General features: G+C 36.2%; 1 protein-coding gene across 11 annotated transcripts in view; it reads right to left on the bottom strand.

Annotated features, from left to right (window-relative positions):
• Dlg2 (discs large MAGUK scaffold protein 2) overlaps positions 1–23,559 on the bottom strand; it is a 2,085,086-nt gene that overhangs the window by 512,585 nt on the left and 1,548,942 nt on the right. For all 11 annotated transcript variants that reach the window (XM_042686455.1, XM_042686483.1, XM_042686517.1 and 8 more), the window contains one exon: positions 9,402–9,538. In XM_042686455.1, coding sequence (XP_042542389.1) covers positions 9,402–9,538 — 137 coding nt within the window. The remainder of the gene's footprint in view (positions 1–9,401; positions 9,539–23,559) is intronic.

Below are 23,559 nucleotides of genomic sequence, written 5' to 3'. Positions count from 1 at the left end.
TAATAAATTTTCCTTTCATCTTATGTTTATATCTTGCCTGAATTTTTCTCTTGCCAGACACAAGAACCCAAGGATGACTAAGCTGCTCTGACTTTGTAGTAACGTATTTGGTGCATTGGTTGGGGGTTTTGAGATTAAGTAAGTCTTTTTCTTACATGTATTCATAGAAAAGTAGCAATATGAGGGTGGGTGGCTGTATCTGACTTAGGAAACTCCTGGACATTGGGCCTAAGTCTAAATACTCTCTTTTTTTGGCAATAAATGTTCCTGAGAGACATGAGTGGCTCATTTCAGTAATCCTATCTAATGCAAGAAGCTGAGAGCTGAAGGTCCTGGCTTAAAACAAGCCTGGGCAGGAAAGTCTTTAAGACTCATCCCCAATTTACCAGCAAAAAATTGCAAGTGTAGCTATAGCTTAAGTGGTAGAGCGTTTTGCAAAAACGCTAAGTGACAGTACCCAGGCACTGAGTTCTGCCCAAGTACTGGCATGCACACACACACACACACACACACACGCACACGCACGCACGCACACATACACACACACACACACATACACACAGAGCACATGGTTTTACATTATGTAGTTGAGATTCGTACCCTGGCCTTGCTTGGTACTTCCTAGCTCTGTGACCTTGGGAAAGTACCTTTCTAAGCCTCAGCTTTGACATTTATAGTAGAGACAAGACAGTCATTTCTTAAAGTGTTATTGACTGGCATGTGTTGGCTTATGTGAAGTGACAGGCATATCAAATTGCTTAATATTCCTTTTTTTCCCCCACACTACTATTCCTGTTAGCATCTATCTCTTTTCCTGGGAAACAGGGTTTCTTGGTGGAAATTTTCGCTGATCATTTTCCTGTAAACATCTGTGAACTGATGAGTTTAATTAGGGTACAGCTGATGAGGCTTCTGTGTGGTCTTACAAAAAAACATCAGAATAGTATGGGATCTGGACCAAAAAGTACTCTTTTGTGCTGAAGTCTTTAAAATGGTTCTCACCAAAGTGGGTTTGTTTGGGTTAATTATGTGTGTTCATTGTCCTATGAACTCTCCAGATAAAGGGCCTACAGCTGGGGATGATTGTATTCACAGGGAAGGGGCATTGCACTGATTGGCTAGCTGCTCTTGTCATTGCTTTTCATTGTCTTTTTTTTTTTAATGTGCATCGAGTATCTGTCTATCATGGTGAACACTGAACAACTGGCCTTGTTTCAGGAAATAAGATGTTCATTTGAGTAAAGTGCTCTCTGTGGGATGCATCCTACAGAGGGGCAGTGTGCAGCCTGGCTATCCATTGCCATAGGAAAGAGGATTGGGCCGAGTGAGAGGTTGGGAGTAAGATGACTCATTCTCTGGAATAGAAGAGGAAGCATAGGATTGGAGCACAATGGACAGAATGGTAAACCAGCTGAAGAAAAAGATGCCAGGGGACTTGCAAGAAGGGAACATGGCCAGTTTGGTGGAGATTCAAATGAGTATAAGCAATCACGTATGTAAGAATGCAAAGGTGGGAGGTGTGGGGGCAGGAGAGGTGGTAATAGGAATGCATAATGTCTAGTTTGCAAGTACTTTTCCTGTCATGTGCTTGCAAGCATATCAATGTGGTGGAACAAAGCAGAGGGTGATTAACATAAAAGTTACCGGAGGTACTAATGCAAAGAAATGTGGGACTAGAAACATGGACAGAAAAATCACAAACTCTAATGTTCATTTTCAAAAGTATTTGATCATTAGACTGGAAGGACATGTCAATTCAATGCAATAATACCAATGATGTGAAAATATGCAAAAAAAAACAAGGACAAATCTCTGCAGTATATTGATATAAAATATTATAATAAAACTTGTGTAAAATAATTGTCAATAAAGCAGAAATAGGCTGACTTGGTATCTGGATAATCAGTATTTTCTTGGTTTTAATCTTTTCAGCAATGGCCATGGGTCAGAATAATAAGAACAAAACTAACTCTATTTGAACAAAAAGAAAAACCTCAAATGAGAAGAGACAAAAAGACCAGTATCCTAATTATGTGCCACATATAGCATAATCCATGTGTAACGACGCTGATCAAGACATATTATATAAATAAATTGATGTGTTGAATTGAAAGCATTTGCACACTAAAGATAATGAAATAATAGTTTTTAAACAAAGAAAAAGAAGTTAGCTTTTATGCATAGTGAATAGATTTATAATTACTAGCTACAAAAATGTATATGAAACCATAGAGCTCATACAAATGAAGGTTCCACTTAATTTTAGTTGTAAGTATTTTGTATGTGTTACTTTAAGAACATGATTCATATTAAAGCTTGAAAAAGAGTTAATAAAAAATTAAATGTTCTTGAGAGTTTCATGGTTTTGATTCAGTGTATGTATACATTTACTACAAATTCATTTTCCTATACAAAAATGGGGATGATCCTGAATTATTTACTGTTGACTTATTTGTGTTTGGGAGAAGGAATAATACTATGAATTTGAAGAGACCTGGAGTAAAATAAAGCACTACACAAATAGAAGTCAAACAATCATAATCAGGTATTGAGTTGCTGCTAGCGGAAATAGCTTTTACTTGTCCCAGGATTTTTCTGTGGTAGTTGTCATCCCTACCTAATATAGTAGTTAACCTGCAGTGCCTCTTTCTACTTTGAAGACTGACCTTCTCAAGGGCAGTGATTGAATTATCTTCATTTATTGAATTCTCACCCATGAGACATTACAAATATTTGGAAGTTAGTAAACATGAAAAAAAAACTAAATAAGCTTAAAATAATGGTTGTGTCATATCAAAGGTAAAGCAAAATTCCCCCTTTTGTAGACAGAATAAGGCATCTTATGAGGTTCTATTTCACCTTTATGTTGAGTCAGAGAGGTGAGGGATAGGAATGAAGGTCATTGAAGAAGCAAGATCCATTTATTTGATACTTGCTCTATGCCAGGCATGGGTTATAAGGATGGTAATCTGATATGAAAAGTGAACACCAGGTCACATCAGCTAATACAATACAATCAGAGCTTTAGTAATGTGAATTGTTCTCCCATTAATCATGAATGCATTTTTTATTCCATATAAAGAGAATGGTTAAGGAAGAATGCTTATTTTGATTGCCTGGAATATTTTCCATAGCATTTTTCATGAAAATGGACAGTATGGTATAGATCCCAGGGCCATCCACTGCAAACAGGGAGAAAGCTTGTACTTCTATTTGCATTTTTTGATTTCTACTTTTTGTGTATATTGTGTACAATATGTAAATAATATATTAACATAGTATGCCATTAAAAGTATTTTAAAATGACATAACCTGTAAAACACGTTGCATAAATAGGTTTGCTATATTAAGCTATAAGCAAAATAAAACTAAAAAAAAGAATCAATAGACAGCTTTAACCTGAAATAAAATATGTCATTGCAAATGAACATTGGACAGTGCCTGGGCACTGTTGCTGAGGTTTTAGCCTCAAAGCTAGTGCTCTACCACGTCATTCACAGCTCCACTTCCCACTTTTTTGGTGGTTAATTGGAGCTAAGAGTCTCATAGACTTTCCTGCCTGGATTGGATCCAGACTGTGATCTTCAGATCTCAGCTTCCTGAATAGCTAGAAAGACAAGCATGAGCCAACTGCTTGGGGTGAAAGGTTGACTATTCACAATGATTCCCAAATCCTTGCAGAAAGTTCCTAAAAGGCCCTCTATTATAGCCTCACCTGCATGAGGAGCACTACTGGATTTGTTTCTACTAGAAGCAATAGTAGCGACAAGGAAGTGGGCTAGGGTGGGGTTAGGTCAAGACAGGGCCTATTCATAAGACAGCTGCACATCAGAATAATTTAGAAAATTTAAAGTTAAAATATGAATATGGTCCCCTACCTCAGAGGTTCTCTTGAATTATTCATGGTTAGTAAGAGACTGGATCTTACCACTGTTCAAAAGCTGATCGTGATACCAAGGTGCTACTGGGGCTGCGAACCAGTCATTCTACTCATTTACTATTTCTCTATTTTTTTTTTTTTTAGCGGTTGTGGGGCCTGAACTCTGGGCCCTGGTCACTGTCCCTCAGCTATTCAGCTCAAGGCTAGTACCTTACCACTTGAACCACAGTACTACTTCTGGCTTTTTTCTGTTTATGTGGTGCTGAGGAATTGAACCCAGGGCCTCATGCATGCGAGGCAAGCACTCTACCACTGAGCCACCTTCCCATCCTTACTTACTATTTCCCTTTAAGGAAAAACGATATGGGACTCCTACTCCATAAAAGGTATAAACACTCACAATAGTTTTTCCTTTAAATGTCAAGTAGAGGTTACAAAAAGAGAAAAAAAGTCTAAGATTTTAAGCCTTACATTATAACATGACAAGAAGCTCGACAACTAACAATAAATGGTATCCTTGTAGAGAAGAAAGATGATCGTGGAGTCAAAGTTTCTGGTATTATTCATAAAAGGTGGAAAAGATCATATTTCTATAATATATTTGGCTCTGTGTATCACCTTATCAGGGAAGAAGAAAAACTAGTCTGTGAAAAGATATGTTAGAATTTGAAATTTTTCAATGCTGTTAACTTTTGACCATGTGTCCCATGAAATTCCAGATGATCGATAATCCATTCAGTCTAGCTACTAGTAGAGTACAAAGGAATCAAATGTTCCTGTCACTCCTTAATACTGAACAAAATTCTAGTATCACATTGTCAGGGGAAATTCTGAAGGAATATTATTCTGCTAAAGATATATATAGCATATATTTGGTGACCCATTGAACATCAGAGTGATCTGACAGTTGTCATCTTATTGAAACACTAAGAGGCTTATTGAGGAAGATACAGATAGGATTAATTTCTCTGCTAGCAGAATAATGCAAAGGTCAGACGTCACAAAATTTCCTGGAGTTTTTAAAAGTAGGAACAAGGTTATTAGGAATCACAGAAGTTTTAAGTATAATCTACTTAGAACAAATAAATGAATATGTGATACAACTTACTGCAGAAGTAATGGAAAATGTGTAAAACATTCTAAAAATCCAAGAAGGGGAAAAGTGGCAATGCAAAACCCTTTGAAACATGTGTGGAATAGGAGTTAATCTTATTTTTCTTCTTGCAAGGGGCAGAATTGTGAATAAAGAGAGAAATTTACAAGAAAATACGTTCTAACATTATTTTGTTCTTGCTGTTCAGGTGCTGGGGCTTGAACTCAGGGCCTGGATGATGTCCATGAGCTTTTATGCCCAAGGCTAGCACTCTACCACTTTAACTACAGCCCCACTTCCATCTTTCTGTGGTAATTTATTGGTGATAAGAATCTCATTGACTTTCCTGTCTGGGATGGCTTTGAATGGCAATTCTCAGATCTTAGCCTCCTAAGTAGCTAGGATTATAGTTATAAGCCACAAGCACTTGGCTCTCTAACATCATTTTAAGGGAAAAATAGCCCTGCTGGTCATATGGTTAACATTGGGGGACGTATTAAGTTCTCTATTGTTAGAGGAGTCCTGTCAGAAGCAAGGGACTACTTCACATGGTAGCTTTTTGGCAGGATTCTGATGCACCATATAAATGTAAGTGGCAATTTAACTGATGGTTTTGCTGGGTCTTACAAATTAACTAAAAGTTCTTAACTTTGTATTGGTGCGCTTTCACCTGAGGTATTCTCTTTTGCAGTCTCTTTACAATTATCCCTTTGTAGGAGAAAAGGGAAGACTGAGTGAGAAGCATCTTGAATGGAAGCAAACTCTCTCAAAACAGGCAATTCCTTCTTCTTATCTTGCAACAAGCAGTCAAAAACAGACCACCTTATTCAGTTCTGTTCTAGTAATAAAGTGATTATACCTTCTCCAGAACTCTTCCTTAGTACAAAGATTGAGCTCTAGTCAACCAGGCCATACCTTTGAACTTGAGGTTATTCGAACTCTATACCTTTCTCATTCCTTTTCTCCAATTCTCTGTATTTAATCTGAAGTCAATGTCGGTACCCTTGAAATACTGAAGTACTCTCTTTATGTATCACAGGACTGCCATATCCCTTTATTTGGCATATGGGAGGAGTGGGGGATGAGTGGCTGAACCTAACTTAAGACTTCTAGAAATTGGTCTAAAAACGCGGATTGAAATAAGATAACATGTAAGACAGAAACTTTTCAATTTTAAGATATAAGGAGTTCTTAAAGGCTTGGAATGTAGCTCAATAGTAAAGTGCTTGCCTCACATGTATGAGGCTTTGGGTTTGATCTCCAGCACCATAAGAAAAACAAATACAGATAAATGAAAATTCTTTGAAAAAAAAACATACCTAATATCAGGTAATACCTCACATGATTGGTATTTTATTTGAGAAACTAAAAGTGTCTTCCTAAAGCTCCAAAAAAGCTTCCTGCAGGGGAAATGTTAGGAGACTTCCTGAATTATGGGTACCAGGCACAAAAACCTAAGGAAATAAATGCAATCTCTTTTTAGTCCAGTGTACTTATAGAACTCAGGGTGAATGATATCCTGGGGAAATTTTTTTTCTAAGAAGTGAGAGAAGGAAGTGTTGCAAATTGCTTGAGAAAGAATAGCATATTTAGGGAAGAATATTCCCAATGTAGTACAGCTGGTAAATCACAGACTAAATCATTTTGGTACTTCCTTTGGAGGAGGAAGAAAGAGAAGTTATGAATATAGGGTAGTAAAGAGAAAAGGGGGTGTTAAAACTGGCCAGGGAGCACAAACAAATATTTTTGGGTTGAAGCAAGATAATTGGTCCATTTGGGTAGCTTCACTGATTTCTGTCTGTAGTTTTATTCACTGTCAAGAACATTTTTCTTTCAGAATATCACAAAGTGAATATTTTCTTTCATTTCCAGATTCAGCTTGCTAGTTGCCTTGGAAATACTAATTATGTTTTTCTTATATAAGCAAGAAGAGAACTATTATTTTGAAAGGTTCTTAAAAAAACCTATGCCTTAAAACTCACAACAGTTAAGAGTTATGTCACATCTATTTTTGAAATAATTACATCTAGAATGAATATGAAGCAAATTATAATGGAAAAGTAGCATGGTGCCTGAAAAAGTCTTTGGAAGAACTATTTGTATGGATTTTTTTAAATAAAGAATTTGAAAATAAAACAACAATTTAAACAACTTCAAGAAATCAGCACAAACATTTAGCATGATTTAATAATAGCAGCAGCTGAAAAAAAAAAGCCAGATCTGTTGTCTACAACCACTTACAGAAGAATGTGTGCAAGGTGGCACCAATTGCTATACAATGCAATTATTACTTGAAAATAAAATTTTCTTCCTCATTTTTCAATGTGGCACAATGTAGATGGTTACCACAGTTTATTTCATTCCTCACTCAACATTTCAGGCAACAAAGTTTATATTTTTGAAAGAAGTTATTCAGGTCTCCCACCCCAATAGCAATTTTTCATATAATACCATAAGAACTGAATTTTACATCAAGAGAACAAAACAAAATTTCAGAATTTCCCCATTATAAGAAATGGCAATGACTTCAAGTGATAAAGAAATCTAAGTTTCAACTTTATTTTTTCATGTTAACTGGTCATTATTGCTATTTTTTTTACCAGAATTGTTTCATGGCAGAATTTCTTTCTGAATAATCACTATCATCTGAGATATAACTGGTAGATATTTGCATACTAGTTAATGTAATTGATAAGTAACTGAATAGTGAACAAAAGAAAGAACTGGTTAATTCAAGAAAACAAGCAAGCCAAGTGTCAGTGGCTCATGTCTGTAATCCTATCTACCGAGGTGGTTGCAATCTGGAGATCAAGGTTCAAAGATAACCACGGCAGAAAAGTCCCTGAGATTCTTGTTTCCAATCAACCACTAAAAAGCCAGAAATGGAGTTGTGGCCCAAGTCGTAGAGAGCTAGCCTTGAGCAAAACCACCAAGGGCCAGCACCCAGTACTGGCATTAAAAAAAAAAATCAAGAATGGATGGAAGCCAATAGCCTTGATTGGAAATCCAATTCTTTCTATTTATTAACCCAGCAACCATGAGCAAGTTAGCAAGTCTCTATTTCATTTTTCTTGTATGAAATACGCTATTGTAGGAAATACATGTTATATTACAAAAAGCATTTCAAACTGTATGTGGGACAGAGTAAATACTAAATAAATTTTAGTTATCAAGATTATAAGTCTTTAGATAATACCAAGATCATTAATAATTATGAAATTAGACTACTAGTATTACAGACAAGCTTTCTAGAATTTAGAGAAATATCATAGCTAGACATAATAAATATAAACCTCTGGGGTTCAACTTCTGAAACTTGAAAATATCCCAGAAATTGCTTTTCTGTATAGCTCAATCCTCCCAAATACTTCTTCCAATGGCATAATTATTCCTTAATGATACAAATATAGCTCTGTTTATTGATCTATCTCTTGTGAATTTTCTACATATGATTATTACTCTGTAAATTCAGCATATCATAAATCATGGAAATAAAGTAATTTTATCAATGTAGTTTCAAAATATTTTCATATTTTCGATTGCTTTAATTTTACTTTAGTTTATCCATGACTTAGTCAGAAGGCCTGGGTGTTCATATCAGCCATTGCCCAAGCCCCTGAAGTCCATGGAAGCCAGTGAACAGCTTTGACCCTGTCTGAGGAAAGAGTAGAAAAAAGGGATCTCTTTGCACAGAATTTAGGAAGTCAGGGTCTGTGTCTATGTAGACTGACCATGGATACACATAATCAATAAATCCTAGAATGTTCCTTTTGCCATGTTAAACTACAGCAGTCTAGAAATAGTAGTTGCTCTCACTGAGAGGAGATGGTTTTGATTAGAAGGATAATCTCTCATTTCCATGTGATGTGCATCTAGGAAACCTGGTGATAGTATAGATTTCCATTTTGAAAATATCAACAAATCCAGACATTTTTTTGAGATCTCTTCCCTTGAAATCTTTTGTCTCTTCCTATTTCCACATATGGTGACTTCTATGGATGGATGTGCCCCTTTGAATGCCATATCAGCCCCTCCCCCTATCCTCAGTGTGATGATATTTGGAACAGGCTCTTTAGGAGACATTGGAAGTTAAATGTTACAGGTGACACTCCACTCCTATGGGACCACTGGACTTACAGGAACAGAAAGAGAGAGATCCTGCTCTGTCAACACAAGTACACTGGAAAGGCCAGAAGATGGTCTTTCTTAAACCAGGAGACTCATCATCATAAATATAATAGATTGCAACCTTTGCCTTCTTAGCCTTCAGAATGGTGAAAAAATGAACTTCAGTTGTGTAAGCTACCCAGTATATGGTATTTTGTGGTAGCAGTGGGGGCCGATTAAGATGGCCACATAGTAGAAAATAAGAACTCTATCCACACACACATACACAGAGAGTTGCGTGTGTACTGGAGAAAAACTCACCATCAGAAGTCTGTCTCCTACTTGTAACCTCCCATCCTTTTGTGCAGCTCCACCATCTATAATTTTTGTTACATAAATACTATTGTCGCCAGGAATGTGCTGGTTCCCCACGCCTCCTGCAATACTGAAGCCTAAGCCTGTGGGAAAGGAACAGAAAATGGTCAATGAATGAAATGAGACACATTTCAACAGTTTATGCAAAGTAAAGGATCACTAAATATTTTATAATAGTAATAGATGACATTAATGATTCTATTTCAGTCTATTTTGTTTTTCCAGTATTTGAAGGCTTGTTGTTTGTTAATAAGACAATTTTTCTTTTTTTTGGCCAAACCTGTGTGAATTTTAGTTTCATTTTATTTCAAGATCATGCACCTGGCTATTGCTCTTCTTCAACCAATTGGTTTATGATGGATGAATGGCCATAACAGGGATCAGGGTAAGAGTACAAAGGGATCCTAGGGGAGTCCAAAAATCACAGGCACAGTACTGCTCTTGCTGAGTCTATGGTTGCTATTATTCTAGCATAGCTAGCAGAAATTTCTCAATCACTTGAACACAGACCTGGATACTTGACACTGCAAGATGAAAAATACCGTAGTTAGGAAATCACAAAAATTCTGAGACAAGAGCCATGAGGATATATTGGATATTTATGTCATAATTTCAGAGAAAGATAAGGAAAAGAAGCCAGATATTTGTCTTTAATGTTTTCTTCTCTGGTCACCTTGCCATGTTTCAAGCACTTATTGTTATTAACTGATGGTAAGACTGGTGGCAAAAGCAAGAATCAGCTGGGCACAGGGAGCTCATGGCTATAATCAGGAGGCTAAGATCTGAGGATCATGGTTTAAGTCTCCTCAGCTAGAAAAGACTGTGAGACTTAACCAGCAAAAAGCAGAACTGGATGTATGGCTCAAGGGGTAGAGCACGAGCCATGGGTGAAAAAGCCTTGAATTCAAGCTCAAATACTGGTGTGTGCACACGTACACACACACACACACACACACACACACACACACACACAAACACACATGAACATATCCATAGACACACAAAGCAATACAACAGAACCAACTATGCATCCAATTTAAAGAAGAGATAGGTAACATTATTTTTTTTAACATTTAGCAATTTTTTTTAACGTTTTTAATATAAAGAATGGAAAAATACCAAATCATTCTAAATGTTGAAACAGTCTACAGCACATCTCATCAACTTTTAAAGTTGTCACAAAAATTTGATACCTAATAATGAATAACATTTCAACAAACATGAACTCTTTTTCATTATACTTTAGTTGAATTAATATTGTATAGGCTTATATGGTCTTCAGAGAGCATAAATGATTAATGGAAAAATGATAACACAAAAATTACAAAGTACCACTTTTGGAACTATATTAGCAGTGCAATAAATTTGTTAAATTAACTATACTAATTGTTAAAAATAACTGGAAATGGATTTAAACTGATAGGATAATTAAAATAAATGTTATCTAATTTTCTTCTGAAGAGGGTAATTATTCTTTATTGATGCTTTGCCATCTCATGGGAGCATGAATGTATTTGCTTGTGTAGGATTTAAATTATTTTTTCATTTACTAAGCAAAAGATGACCAGAACATAAACATATGTTACCCCAGTGGCTCTTCCTCTGAGCTACCTCATGTCTTACAAACTACTTTATTGGATACATATAGAGAAGACTAAAAAGTACTTTAGCAAAAGTTGCATAGCCACATCCTAGAATCAATCTATTGCATTTTAACACTACAGAAGTCATTCCAAACTCTGTAAAGAAAAGGTTAAACACAAACCCAGCAATTCTAATTTATATCTACTAGGCCAGCAATAAATGCCACAGGCAATCTTAGTTACAGGAGAGCTGTGGAAACAAATTGCCACCATAAAGAAGATTAAGTCCAACAAAGAGAATAAGTACGTAGTTGACATTTGAAGTTGAAGATTGCACCAAGACAACAAAATCACTATGGATACCACAGGCATAAATATATCAACCAAAAAGTAACACTTTATTTTGAGATTAGGTTTATGTACTTCTTTTCAACTATTGACTGTTGAAGGTGAAGCCAGGCAATTTCAGAGAATGTCTTTGAAAAAGAAGAGCTAATATTTTCTCTCACTTTGATGGTAATATACATCCATTAAAAACACATGATCATAGGGGGAAAACAAAGGAAGGGGCAACAATGCTGGATAAGAAATGTACTCATTACCTAGCAAACCATATGCAATTCAACATAGTAAGTAAATGTATAGGTTATATCATTCAGAACACAAGTTTATTTACAGGTGCAAGTATCCATCTCTGGTATAATATCCAATCTTTCCTCATTCATCATTGACTTATTCGTATATTCCTTTATTAAGTTAATATTTGTTGAGCAAATTCTATTAATATTATATTGGCAGTATCTATCAATGTGGTCAAGGTAAATTTAATAATGGAGCTTTCCATAGTGTTATGTAGAAACAGTATAGAAACAATGATTCCTGAGTGGGCTTCAATGAACATGAACCTGGCGGAAGCAGTATTTTAAAGCAGACAATGCTACTGAGTTTTGGAGGACTACTCTACAAGGCAAATTTTCCCTACCACCATAGAGCAGTATGATCAAATCAAGATATACTGAGACTTCCTTGTCGACACTTTGTTAATGCAATAGCAAGCCGGTCTACATCGAAGGACCTAGGTGTTCCAAAACCAATGTCCTGTCCTCTACCTCCTCTTACTAGCTAATCTTTTTTTCTTCATTCTATTCTAGACACAATTTCAGCCTTAAAATTTCCAGAACACTCTAGGCATGCTCCTGCTGTAGGGCCTTTGCTTGGCTCCTGCTGGCTGAAATACTTTTCATTAAGGGCATTGCTCAAATCTCAATTTCTCTAGGAGCCAGAGCCTGATTCTCCCCAACCCTCCCTGCTCCCACCCCACACAGTGTATTTTTTTCAGATCCAATCCCTCACTCCCTTTTCTTGCTCTACTTTTCAATTTCTCTACCATAAAACATACTCTAGAAGTCATCCTTTTTTTTGTCTTTCATTTTTCTTTTAGACAAAAAAAAAATCTCACTTTGTTGCCTAAGCTGATTTTTGGAACCTTGGGCTCAAGGGATCCTCCAAGCAGCTGAGCTGGTACTATGTCATGTCTCCAGAATGTGAGAGATTTTACTCCATTTTACACCCTGGGAAGGGACAGACACCCATTTGCCTCCTAATATGTGTTTTATGAAAGAATGAACAAATGATTAGACAAGGGGGTGGAAAGGCACAGGTCTTTGAAAAATCCTCACCCTAATGATCAAGTTGGTGGGCACGAAATGAATGAGAGGCACGAAATGGGGTGCTCTCATTTGGACCTAGGAGTTTATGAGGCACGGGACTGCTTTTGGAGAACTTCCGTAGTTCTCCACCCTCAGTCTGCACAGAGTGTCGGTGTGCCAACTGCAGAGCAGACAAGCTTCAGCACAACCAGTGCCACTTTTGATGCTTCCAGCAACCAACTGGTGAGATTTCCACTTCAGTTTCCTTAGCTGTGGTAAAAGAATAAGTGTATCTATATGCTATATGCTATAGTAAGAAGTTGATAGGTCTCACCAATGACTACCTCTTACATTTGTGTGTGTGCATGTGTGTGTGTGTGTCCACATGCACCTGCTTGTCCTGGGGCTTTAAGACAGGGCCTAGGCATTGTTCTTGAGCTTTTTTGTTTAAGGCTAGTGGTTTACTACTTGACCCATAGCTTCTCAACTTCATTTCTGGTTTTTTGCTGGCTAGTTGCATATAAGAGTCTCATGAACTTTCCTTTCTGGGCTGGCTTATAACTGCAATCTTCATACCTCAGTCTACATACCAAGTAGCTAGGATTATGGTCATAAGTCACTAGTGCCCAGCTCTATTACATATTCTTAATATGGTTATTGAATAAGACAGATGATTCCTATGTGTGCATTGCATATGTAGAAAGCTGAAAGAAAAAAAAATAAAGTGACAAGTCAGTAGATAATTCAGGACTGTGGCAAAAGGCTAATACATGTCACTTTTTAAAACCTAATTAAAATTGATGTGTTTGGCAAGTATGGGAAGTGCATGTAGAATTTTGGGATTACATCTGTTGTGTAAACCAGCATTTGGCCATTTCATCTTTCGGGTATATCCCTAATCATACTTGTTCATATTAATACAGGAGATGCAAGCTTTGGTTTGAGAATGCCTAACCTTTGTTAAAGCCTTTAATTGTCCTTCCCCCCACCCCACACACAGAATCTTTCTCTTGTTCTATAAAGAGAAGTCAATGAGTAGATCACGGTTCATCCTTCCCTCGTGTCACCCTCCTCCACTGAGAGGGAGGTGTGACTGAGAGGCAGGAGCTGAAGCAGAAATCTTGGCAGTGTAGATAGATACTGTGCTTGGAACTCAGAATAAAAACCGAAATGCTTAAAAATGTCATATGACATTCGGGAGCAGGGGGGCGGGGAGGTGTGAAGAATGGAGTCCCTTGATGTCTTATAACCATTCAATAACTTGCTTCAAGTTCATTTTTTCCTTTTTTCTTTTCTTTTTTCTTTTGCAGGGGGGAGCACTCTGGGGCTTTTTCAAATAATTCAATATTATCAGGCAAATTGGTTCTGTCAGAGTTTATTTAGGATCTGCCAGGGAAGATGTTTATTGCTTAATGGGAAGAACAAGTGGCATTCTGCACATTCTCTGTCTATGTGTTTATTGAATGAAGCACAGGTTCTACCCTAAACTTCTGGCTGGCCCTGTCTTAGCAAATATCTATGCACACACGCAGCTTAGCATCTGAATGTGCACAGACATCAGTTCAAAAGCAGGAACAGCAGCAAAAATTCCCTTGTGGGTCTGGTCTACCCTAACAAAAAACTATTTGATATTTCTTTGCCTTTAGAAAGAAGACTGCTTAAAAATAGCAAAAGTGATCTTTGATTTGTATTTGGCATTACAGATGGAACTTACCTAATGATACCTAACTTGTTGGAGTCTTGTGACTGATTCAGTCTTATTCTGATTCAGTCTTTCTATGTGTATTTCTCCAGTCAATTCTGTGAATATTTTCTTGGTTATTTTCCCCTAAAATTCTACATTTATTACTCTGGGTTTTTTTTTGCTTGAAATGGTCTATTACTGCTCATTTTTACAGGAATTATACATATTGCCTTTATTTCTATTTCTCTACAACCAAGTTATTTTTTCCAGGATGGCTTTTGTTGTTGCTGTGTTAGTTTCTTGTATATTAAATGCCTTTACCACTTTTTGTTTTTACAATATCCTCTAATTAGTATTCAGCCTAACATTTGCAAGCTTGCTTCTAAGTTGCACTTAGGTAGAAGTAGTGTTCTCTATCAGCATTTTCTGCATTCATTTAACAAATCCGAGAAACACTGATGATATTCCAAGTATCACTCTGAATTATGTGGTAACATCATTGAGTTAGATACCTATGGTGGTGGTTCTCAGGTAGGTTATTTTCTGGTGGAGACTAAGGATAAGTATAGGAAGAATAGGAACAGTGTCTAAGGAATGTGCAATTGGGGTGGTGTCATAAGTTTCCTGCAAGTGATGAAATCCAGTTTGATACCTGGTGATGAAAATGAGCCAGGACAAGAAGGGAATAGGAAAAAAAAAACTATTCTTGCAAGAGAAACACAGACTCAAGGTCCCAGAGTTGAGAGATAACATGGCTTATTTCAGAAGTGGAAAATAATTCAGGTAACAGGAATAAGTCATTTCATGCAGAGCAGAGGCTCCAAGAAGAAAGGAAGCTCATCTGCTATATTTGCTAAAGTGTCTTTAGTCCTAGATAATGTACCAGTAAATAGTGTGAGATAAATGAATGCATGAAGAGACCTATAAGGCCAAATTCTTCAAGGAATTAGAAAGCAACAGAGAAGAGAGTTAAGGTGAATACTAGGTTCAGTGATTGGACAGGGAAGAAATTTTCATGTTTACTCTGCTTTTATAATTAAGAAAGGATTGCTTATATCCAAGAAAGTAGTGAGGTCAGAAATTTGAAAAAGTACAGAACTTTTGAAATAGTGTTAAGTTGAATAAAAGACCTATCTGATCAGAAAATATATAAATTTTACTATAATAAAAATCCTTTGTGGTTGTCTAGTTTGGATGTGAAACCTATAAATTGATGTTGGCATTTCTTTAGAATTTTTTCTCCAACAATTTCAACAGCACTGAATATATAAACAGTAAGATTGAATCACCCTATGAATTAACCTTTTATATACACTGATCTCTTTTTAGCCAAAATATATAATCTTAGATAAATAGACCACAATGGGCTCAGTTTTGGTGTGCAATAATCATTCAATAATATTATACTGCATATGTCAAGCAGGACATGATAATAAAGGTATGTGTACTTTATTTCCTTTTCTCAAAGGGAACAAAATCAATATATTTAATTTTGAACATTTTTCATATGCAAACACAGTTAATCTCTTACTGATGGATAGTCTAATTCATTACATTCTAAATGAAATTCACTCCAACCTTCCCAAATTAAAACATTACCTAGATATCCACACTCAGTGAGATTGAAAGAGGATGCTCTTAGGAGAGAAACACAAAGAAACAATGTCTATGTGCCTCTTTATTTTTACATAAAATAATATTTAAATGAACTCTAAGATATGGAAACAAGAGATCTCTCTTATTTTTTCATGATTCTTTCTTTTTTTCTTTATGTGTACTGCATTCACATGTGTCTTTGGGAGGTTTGGGGAAGGGTATAGAACTTGAGGGAAAAAGGTTGAAAAGTACAGCAGTGGAGCTCACTGAACATTGATGAAAGTGAACTATATAACTCCTGGGTGGAGATGGGAGGGAGGGACTGAGAGAGAATGAGGGAACAGAAGACATTGTATAAAGAGAAATATACTCTTTACCTGACTGATGTAATTGTAATCCCTTGTACATCACCTTTACTATAACAATAAAGTGAATATCAATAATTAAAAAAAAACTAACAAGTAAGCCAGGTGCTGGTGGCTGAAGCCTGTAAACTTAGCTTCTCTAGAGGCTGGGATCTGAGGATCACAGTTCAAAGCCAACCCGGGAAGGAAATATATTTGTGGTAAGCAAATGCATACACATGTATTAATTGAACTATGGTAGATTCAAGGGAGAACTCAAATAGTTTAATTTCTTAGAAAGGCGAAGTCAAAGTTCAGAAAATAGACCAGGAAGGAGATTATCAAAAGTGATGGGATAAGGGTAAGATGAATGAAGAGGAGAGGAGGGGCAAATGCAGTCAAGAATCCCATGTGTACCTTACAAAACTAAGAGTGAGAAAAGAGGTGGGAGAAGAGGTAGGTAAGGGAGGGATAGGTGAAAATGTTGAAAGGAGTGACATTGATCAAGATATATTTTATTTACAAACTGCTTTGTTAAATAGCAACTCTTTTATACAACTAAACATTAAAAAAGGTCAACTCCACTCCAATTCCAAGTAAGCACCAAATAAAACCAGAAGTGGAACTGTGGCTCAGGTGGTGGAGCACTAGCCTTAAGCATAAAAGCTTAAGGTCAGGGGCCAGGCCCTGAGTCCAACGCCCAGGACCAGCGTGTGCACACACACACACAAATAACCTGAGTAAAAAAATCAATGGCAAATAAAGTCATTTAAATCAAGCCAGAATACTGCTCAGTCTTAGTGGCATCCAGATTGTAGATCACACAGTCATAAGAGTAACATTGATTATTTAAAAGATTTAAAGTCCCTTTATATACTGAAACATAATGAAGATTTCCCAGCTTCCATAGTTGTCCAGGAAAGCAGGCTGAAACACCTGGAAGGTAGCTAGGTGGGTCTTGACACATTTCCATCTACAAAGATTTTTCTAGTAACATACTCCTTGCAAAGTCCTCCCTAATATTATTCTTCAAATTAAAACACCCTCCCCCCCAGACTATACATAATGCTTTATGTCTCTTACTTTTGAGTGATTTTTTATTTTTTATTTTTTTCGAGTGCTTTAAAAAAAAAAATAAAGCTGGAATTCAGGGTCTCATGCTCTTACTTGGCTTTTTGATTCAAGTGTGGCACTTGAATTAACCAACTTGGGCCATATCTCCAATTATACAGTTTTCCTGTTGGTTAACTGGAGAAAAGAGTCTCTTGGATTTGTCTGGTTGGGTTCAAACTGTGATCTTCAGATCATCCTGCTGAGTAGCTAGGATTATAGTTGTGAATCACTGGCACTTACCTCTGTGTGTGTGTGTGTGTGTGTGTGTATGTGTGTGTGTATGTGTGTGTGTGTGTGTGTGTGTGTGCGTGCATGAAGGTGTGCTAAGAATTGAATCCAGATCCTTGCACTTGCTACCAAAGTACTCTACCATTGAACTATATTCCCATTCCCACTCATTTGTAATGATATATCATTTTTTACATTGAATTAGAATATAGTTCTTTATAGAAAGAGTTGTTATTTAGAACATTTAATAGCTGATATGACAGGGACATCAACTAACCAGAACAGGTTTCTGTTATAAACAACTTCTATGGTACATAAGCCCTAACTAGGAAATCTGTCTGAGGACTCTTTCCTTCCTCCTCACGGGACAGTCACCATGTTGGTAGAACACGTTAAACTATGCACTCCAGGACGATAAGGAACAACGTAGATGCTCTAAAACTAATTTGTAAAATTAATTACTGAATTAAGTTTCACTGATTATTTTACCCATGAGCTTATTTTAATATTAATATGTGCAGAAAAAGCTGCGGAGGTGAAATACTTCATTCATTTATTCATAAAAAGCATCCAATTCAGACTACTGAGTAGCTAGAATTACAAGCCTGAACCACTGATGCCCTGTAAAGACTTCAACATCATTGTGTACCTCATGTAATTCAACTCATAACAGTGACACAGGGAAATGTAAATATGAAGAAGACATAGTAACTGTCCTAAAAGAGCGCAAATCAGGGTGAAATGACTGTCAAATACATGGAATATATGCTTTGGATTGTGGGGTCTTGGTCTTGGCTATGAGTTGACTAGCTTTGCTCTGTCATATTTCCTCCTATTCTATTTGACACCTCTATTAGATGTCCAAAGCAAAAAGCTTTTATGAACTGAAATATCCAAAACTGTCGGTATAATTTGTGGAGGGGAAGGGGAAAAACAAATCATTTAAATAGGGATACAGGTGGACCCATTGCAACAATGAGATGTACAAGTCGTTATGTTAAAAACCAACTTTACAACTTTGGTGGGTGGGGGGCGGGGAGGATGGGAAGGGATGGGAAGGGTAAACAAAGGAGGAGGCTACAATGCTTGATAAGAAATGTACTCATTATCTTGCCCATGTAATTGTAACCTCTCTATACAGTATTTTCACAATAAAAAAATAAATCTTTTCACTTAAAAGTTAATTATCTCAGTTGTTTTGATACAGTAGCAAAAATATGGTCTGACAAGCTGACAGCTAAGTTACACCTGATCACTGGCCAGAAGAATGGATGCAGTAAGGAATGCTAGGCAGAGGAAGGTAGGGGTGGGGGAGGGGTTGTAGAAAGGTACAACAACCAAATCATTATGGCAATGGGATGAGTGGGATTAGGAGGAATTGAAGGCGAAGAAAAGCTCATGAAGTGCCAGAGGTATTAAGGTGTTTGATCCTTGTATTAGTGCCAATGGAATGTGAACCTTCAAAAGTTTTAAGGAGCAGTTAGAGAATTGGTTTAGTATCTCTTCATTTTTAAAAAAAAATAATGCTTGTTGTTTGCTGTGTGTGTGTATGTGTGCATGTGTGTGTACATATATACATACATGCATTTGGTGTGGTTGGGAAATATTGTATGATAATAAAGTACAATTTTTCCCTTTTCGTATTTTGCCTATTACTATAGTCACAGATCACTCATTAAAACCCACTTTGGGGATAATCTTTCTCTCATTTTTCTCTCTGCTCATGATTCAACAAGCACATTCCACTCCAATATCAGTTTTTCTCTGCTTCTGCCACAGTCCCTGTTTGTCATATCTTTTTTATAAACCACTTTGAAAAGCAAAACAGAGCATCAATAGGCATTTGTAGTCTGTTGTGCATCTCAATGGCTATCCCTAAATCCCTAAATTCACTTATAAGCATATTACAATTCAAATTAAGTCTTTTGTCAGCAGATGTCTGACTTCACTACCTCATTGGATTACCCTTACAAGGCTCTTAGTAGAAGAAATAATTGGAAAATCTAGATTCAACTTGGATCCTAGGACAGAATGAGGTTGATGTAGTTGAAATAGTTACACAAGGACTTCTTTTCTCTTCTCTTCTCTTCTCTTCTCTTTCTTTCTTTCTTTCTTTCTTTCTTTCTTTCTTTCTTTCTTTCTTTCTTTCTTTCTTTCTTTCTTTCTTTCTTTCTTTCTTTCTTTCTTTCTTTCCCTCCCTCCCTCCCTCCCTCCCTCCTTCCCTCCTTCCCTCCTTCTTTCCTTCCTTCCTTCCTTCCTTCCTTCCTTCCTTTCCTTCCTTTCTTTCCTTTGCCAATCCTGGGGCTTGAGCTCAGGGCCTGGGCACTGTCCCTGAGCTTTTAACTCAATGCTAGCACTCTACCATTTGAGCTACAGCATTTTCTGTTTATGTGGTACTGAGGAATTGAACCCAGAATTTCATGCATGCTAGACAGGCACTCTACCACTTCATAAATCCAAGCCATAGTGAATACACCCTTTATAGTTATATAGTGAGCAATATGTCCTGAAAAAAATGTCTGGGAATGTGGTTAAGCAATACTTTGAGAGTTATCATGTTATTTCAGGTAAGTTAAAAGAGATGTTTAAAACTACCACTGAATAATAGAGGCTTCTTTGTGGTACTATGTGTGACAAATGTTAAGAACTATACAACTATTGAAGTAAGTTACCTTTGCTTTGCCATAAAATCTACTTTACTGTGAGTAAAAATCTTTTTAGATGAAATTCCTTAATCATTGCAATGATCTATTGTATCTTGCATGTCCACTTGTCAAAGCTTATAATGTGTGTTTGGCTTTAATCTTGTACTCTCACTCTAGTTTACGTTTCACAAAATTGCTATATATTTGAACATTGTTAGTGACTGCTTAAAGTGTACTGTATTTTACATGATAAATAGTAAGTGGACTTTTAAGATTCACCACTCAATCTTGAAGGGTCTGTTTCCTCAGACGTCATATAAATAAATTTTTATTTGTATATTGCAACCACTGTATAGTACAAAGGTTGATAGAAATCTTGGTTCTATCATTTAAAAGCTGTGTGACCTTCAAATGATGACCTTGAAGTAATTTTCTCCAAGTATCAGTTTTTATCAGAGTGAGATGGTCAAGGAGGCTAGTAGTTATCTCATAATGCCACCATGAGAATTAATTATGCTAATGCATGAAAAGTCACCATAAGATGTAAGTAGCAGTATCCAAAGACTGACCATTTGTTTTTTTCTTTCCTTTCAAGATTGTAATGAGTCAAATGCAAGCATTCTTTCTAGCTGCAAAACGTTTATATTTACATCAACCTTAGGCATTATTCATGTCTAAAGTAAGATAAAATACTAGAATATAAAATGAGCTATCAAACCTACCAAAGCGCTGGATTACTGTCACATCACCTATCATCTTCTGTTTTATTTCCCAATGTTTCCTAAATACGATCATTTTTCATCACAACTGGATTCATTGCATAGAAGACATGAATAACTTACAGGTCTGGATTCAAGACTCTTAATTTTTGTCATCTTTTAGTGAATATCTTCCTGTTCCACTAATAGCTTACGTTTTAAGTTTCTTACCCTGTAAAAGATCTCTCAGTGTTCTATTTGTGAATAAATTGATATGTAATTAATAATGTCTATACATTTACAGCTGTGCTAGCATTCGCAGCACAATGCCAAATGTTCAGTAACTGTGAATATAACTCAACAATTGACATAATTAGCTCACATGTTTTGGAGATGTAGGTTTGGAAACTTAGGGTTGTGGCTATACTCAGACAGCTGTTAGAAGATGGAGATTTAATGAAGGTTTGGTTGAATCACTTTTTTGGAAATTCTTCACTCTCCAAAGGACTATCAAGTATTTTGATAAGTGCATTGGAGAGGATGGGAGACATACACATACAATAAGGTCTATGCTATTCCAGGTGGTGTGAAGAATAAGTGCTTTGTTACGTTTTTAGATTTTTAAAATTTTATTATAAAGGTAATTATAGAGGGATTATATTTATATAATTCAAATAATGAGTACATTTCCTTTTGAACAGTTTCATCCCTTCCCCATTCTCTCCCTGGTTTTCCTCTCCTGACCTCTCTCCCCCCAAGTTGTATGGTTCATTTCAAAATGTCTAGTGGGTTTCACTGCTGAATTGGTTCACCCTTTATCCCACTATTTCTGTACTTCCCCTTCTCCTCCCCAAATCAGATAAACTTATATACCAGACAAAGGGTACAGACATCAAAAACAGGAACAAAAGAGAAAAAAAAAACAAGAAAAAGAAAGAAAGGAAAAAGAACTGCAAATAGTAATATAAAAAAATCTTTCTTCCGAGAATGAGTGCTTTAAGAGAGAGAAAAAGAAAAGAAAAGTGAAGTCAGGTGAATTCATAGATATGATCAAACATCCATTTAATACCCTGGGAGGGGCAAACAGGAACTGATACAGATCTACAAGGAATGGAGGCCATTGAAATAGAGGTCATAGAATGACACAGATGTTATTAATGTAGATCTATATTACTGTGACCCTGCAATGCAATGTCTCTGTCTCCATTTCTGACTCTTGTGCTTAGAGTACAAATGTAACAGACATTACCCAAATTACCCCCTCTGTTTTCCACTTTGTGCCCAGAAAATTTTAGACACTCACTGAAATTTGTTGACTGAATAAATAACCCAATTAACTATCAGCAGCTTTGTCGCTAGCAATTTCTTCATGAACATGTTATCTCAAAAGATTTCAAAATTATTATTTATCTTATCTACAGTTTCTTGTATGATGCTTTATTTTAATAGGACTTGCAGTATGTCCATCTGACTGAACTAGAGGGAATTTGAGTTCAAATATATCTAAGATACTAAACTCCCCTCAATGAGTAGCCAGTTTGCATACTGGTTGCATTTCACCCTCTCCTTCCACATTTGAAATATTTTACAAAAAAACAAAGTAAACAAACACAACTCAAATATGTATGGGTAAGGATTCTCCAGATGAAATACTTCCACACAAGTGCTAAATTCTAAAACCTCCTAGCTAATACAAGTCTATCAGGTTGCATAAAGTACTTTTCTTTCAATTCTTCAGTTTCACAAAGGCTATTTTAACAAGGAAATCTAAGCTACCTATTGCTTTTACTTATGATGAGTTTTTACTTGATACCTATAGCAATCAGTAAAGAATGGTTAACATAGAGGGGCCTTGGGTGAGTGACCAAGTACACTGTATTGTCCAGCTTGATGTTGAACAGTGTAGAGATTTTAGAGCTCACTCTCTAGTAAATGAATATTAAATAAGTTGATCAATTTTTGGTGAGCAATAATGACTTTTGTTTATTATTTACTATATACTAAAACCACAGTCATATTCAACTAACTTTATGCCTTACAAATATGATGATGTCTTATAAAATTTAAAAACAATAATATAAAAATTGAAAAAGGTAAGTGACTTGGTTTAATGACCAGTGAGCCAGGATATGAATCCAAAAAACTTTGCTTCTGTTGTTCTATTCTGTCTCTTAGTCTGTGGACTATGTTCCATTCTGAAGAACTCTAGAACATATTACAAATATGCACTACTTCTAACATTAGTAGTAACACATTTTTTGTCAGTTGTGGACCTTAATTCAGGGTCTAGGTGCTGTCCTTGAGATCTTTTGCTCAAATTTTTTTTTAAATCCTCAGAAAAATTTTAAAAGAAGGGTATGAAATACTTTTATTTTTCACACTAGATCTTATCTAGTACTCATCTCCAAATGTAACATATATTATTCGATTTCAGTTCTATTTTAAGTTTTTAGGCAATGCCATAAGTGATTATCACTATTGATAACTGCTTGTATTAAGAAACTGATAAGATGTGCATTTCAATAAAACTAAAAGCTGATAGGTTAGAAAGAGTCCTTAGCTTC

Source organism: Dipodomys spectabilis, unplaced genomic scaffold, assembly GCF_019054845.1.
Source record: "Dipodomys spectabilis isolate Male_0828 unplaced genomic scaffold, ASM1905484v1 ptg000003l, whole genome shotgun sequence".
Taxonomy (NCBI): domain Eukaryota; kingdom Metazoa; phylum Chordata; class Mammalia; order Rodentia; family Heteromyidae; genus Dipodomys; species Dipodomys spectabilis.
Note: the sequence above shows the minus strand (reverse complement) of the source record. Positions and strands in the feature narration are given on the sequence as shown.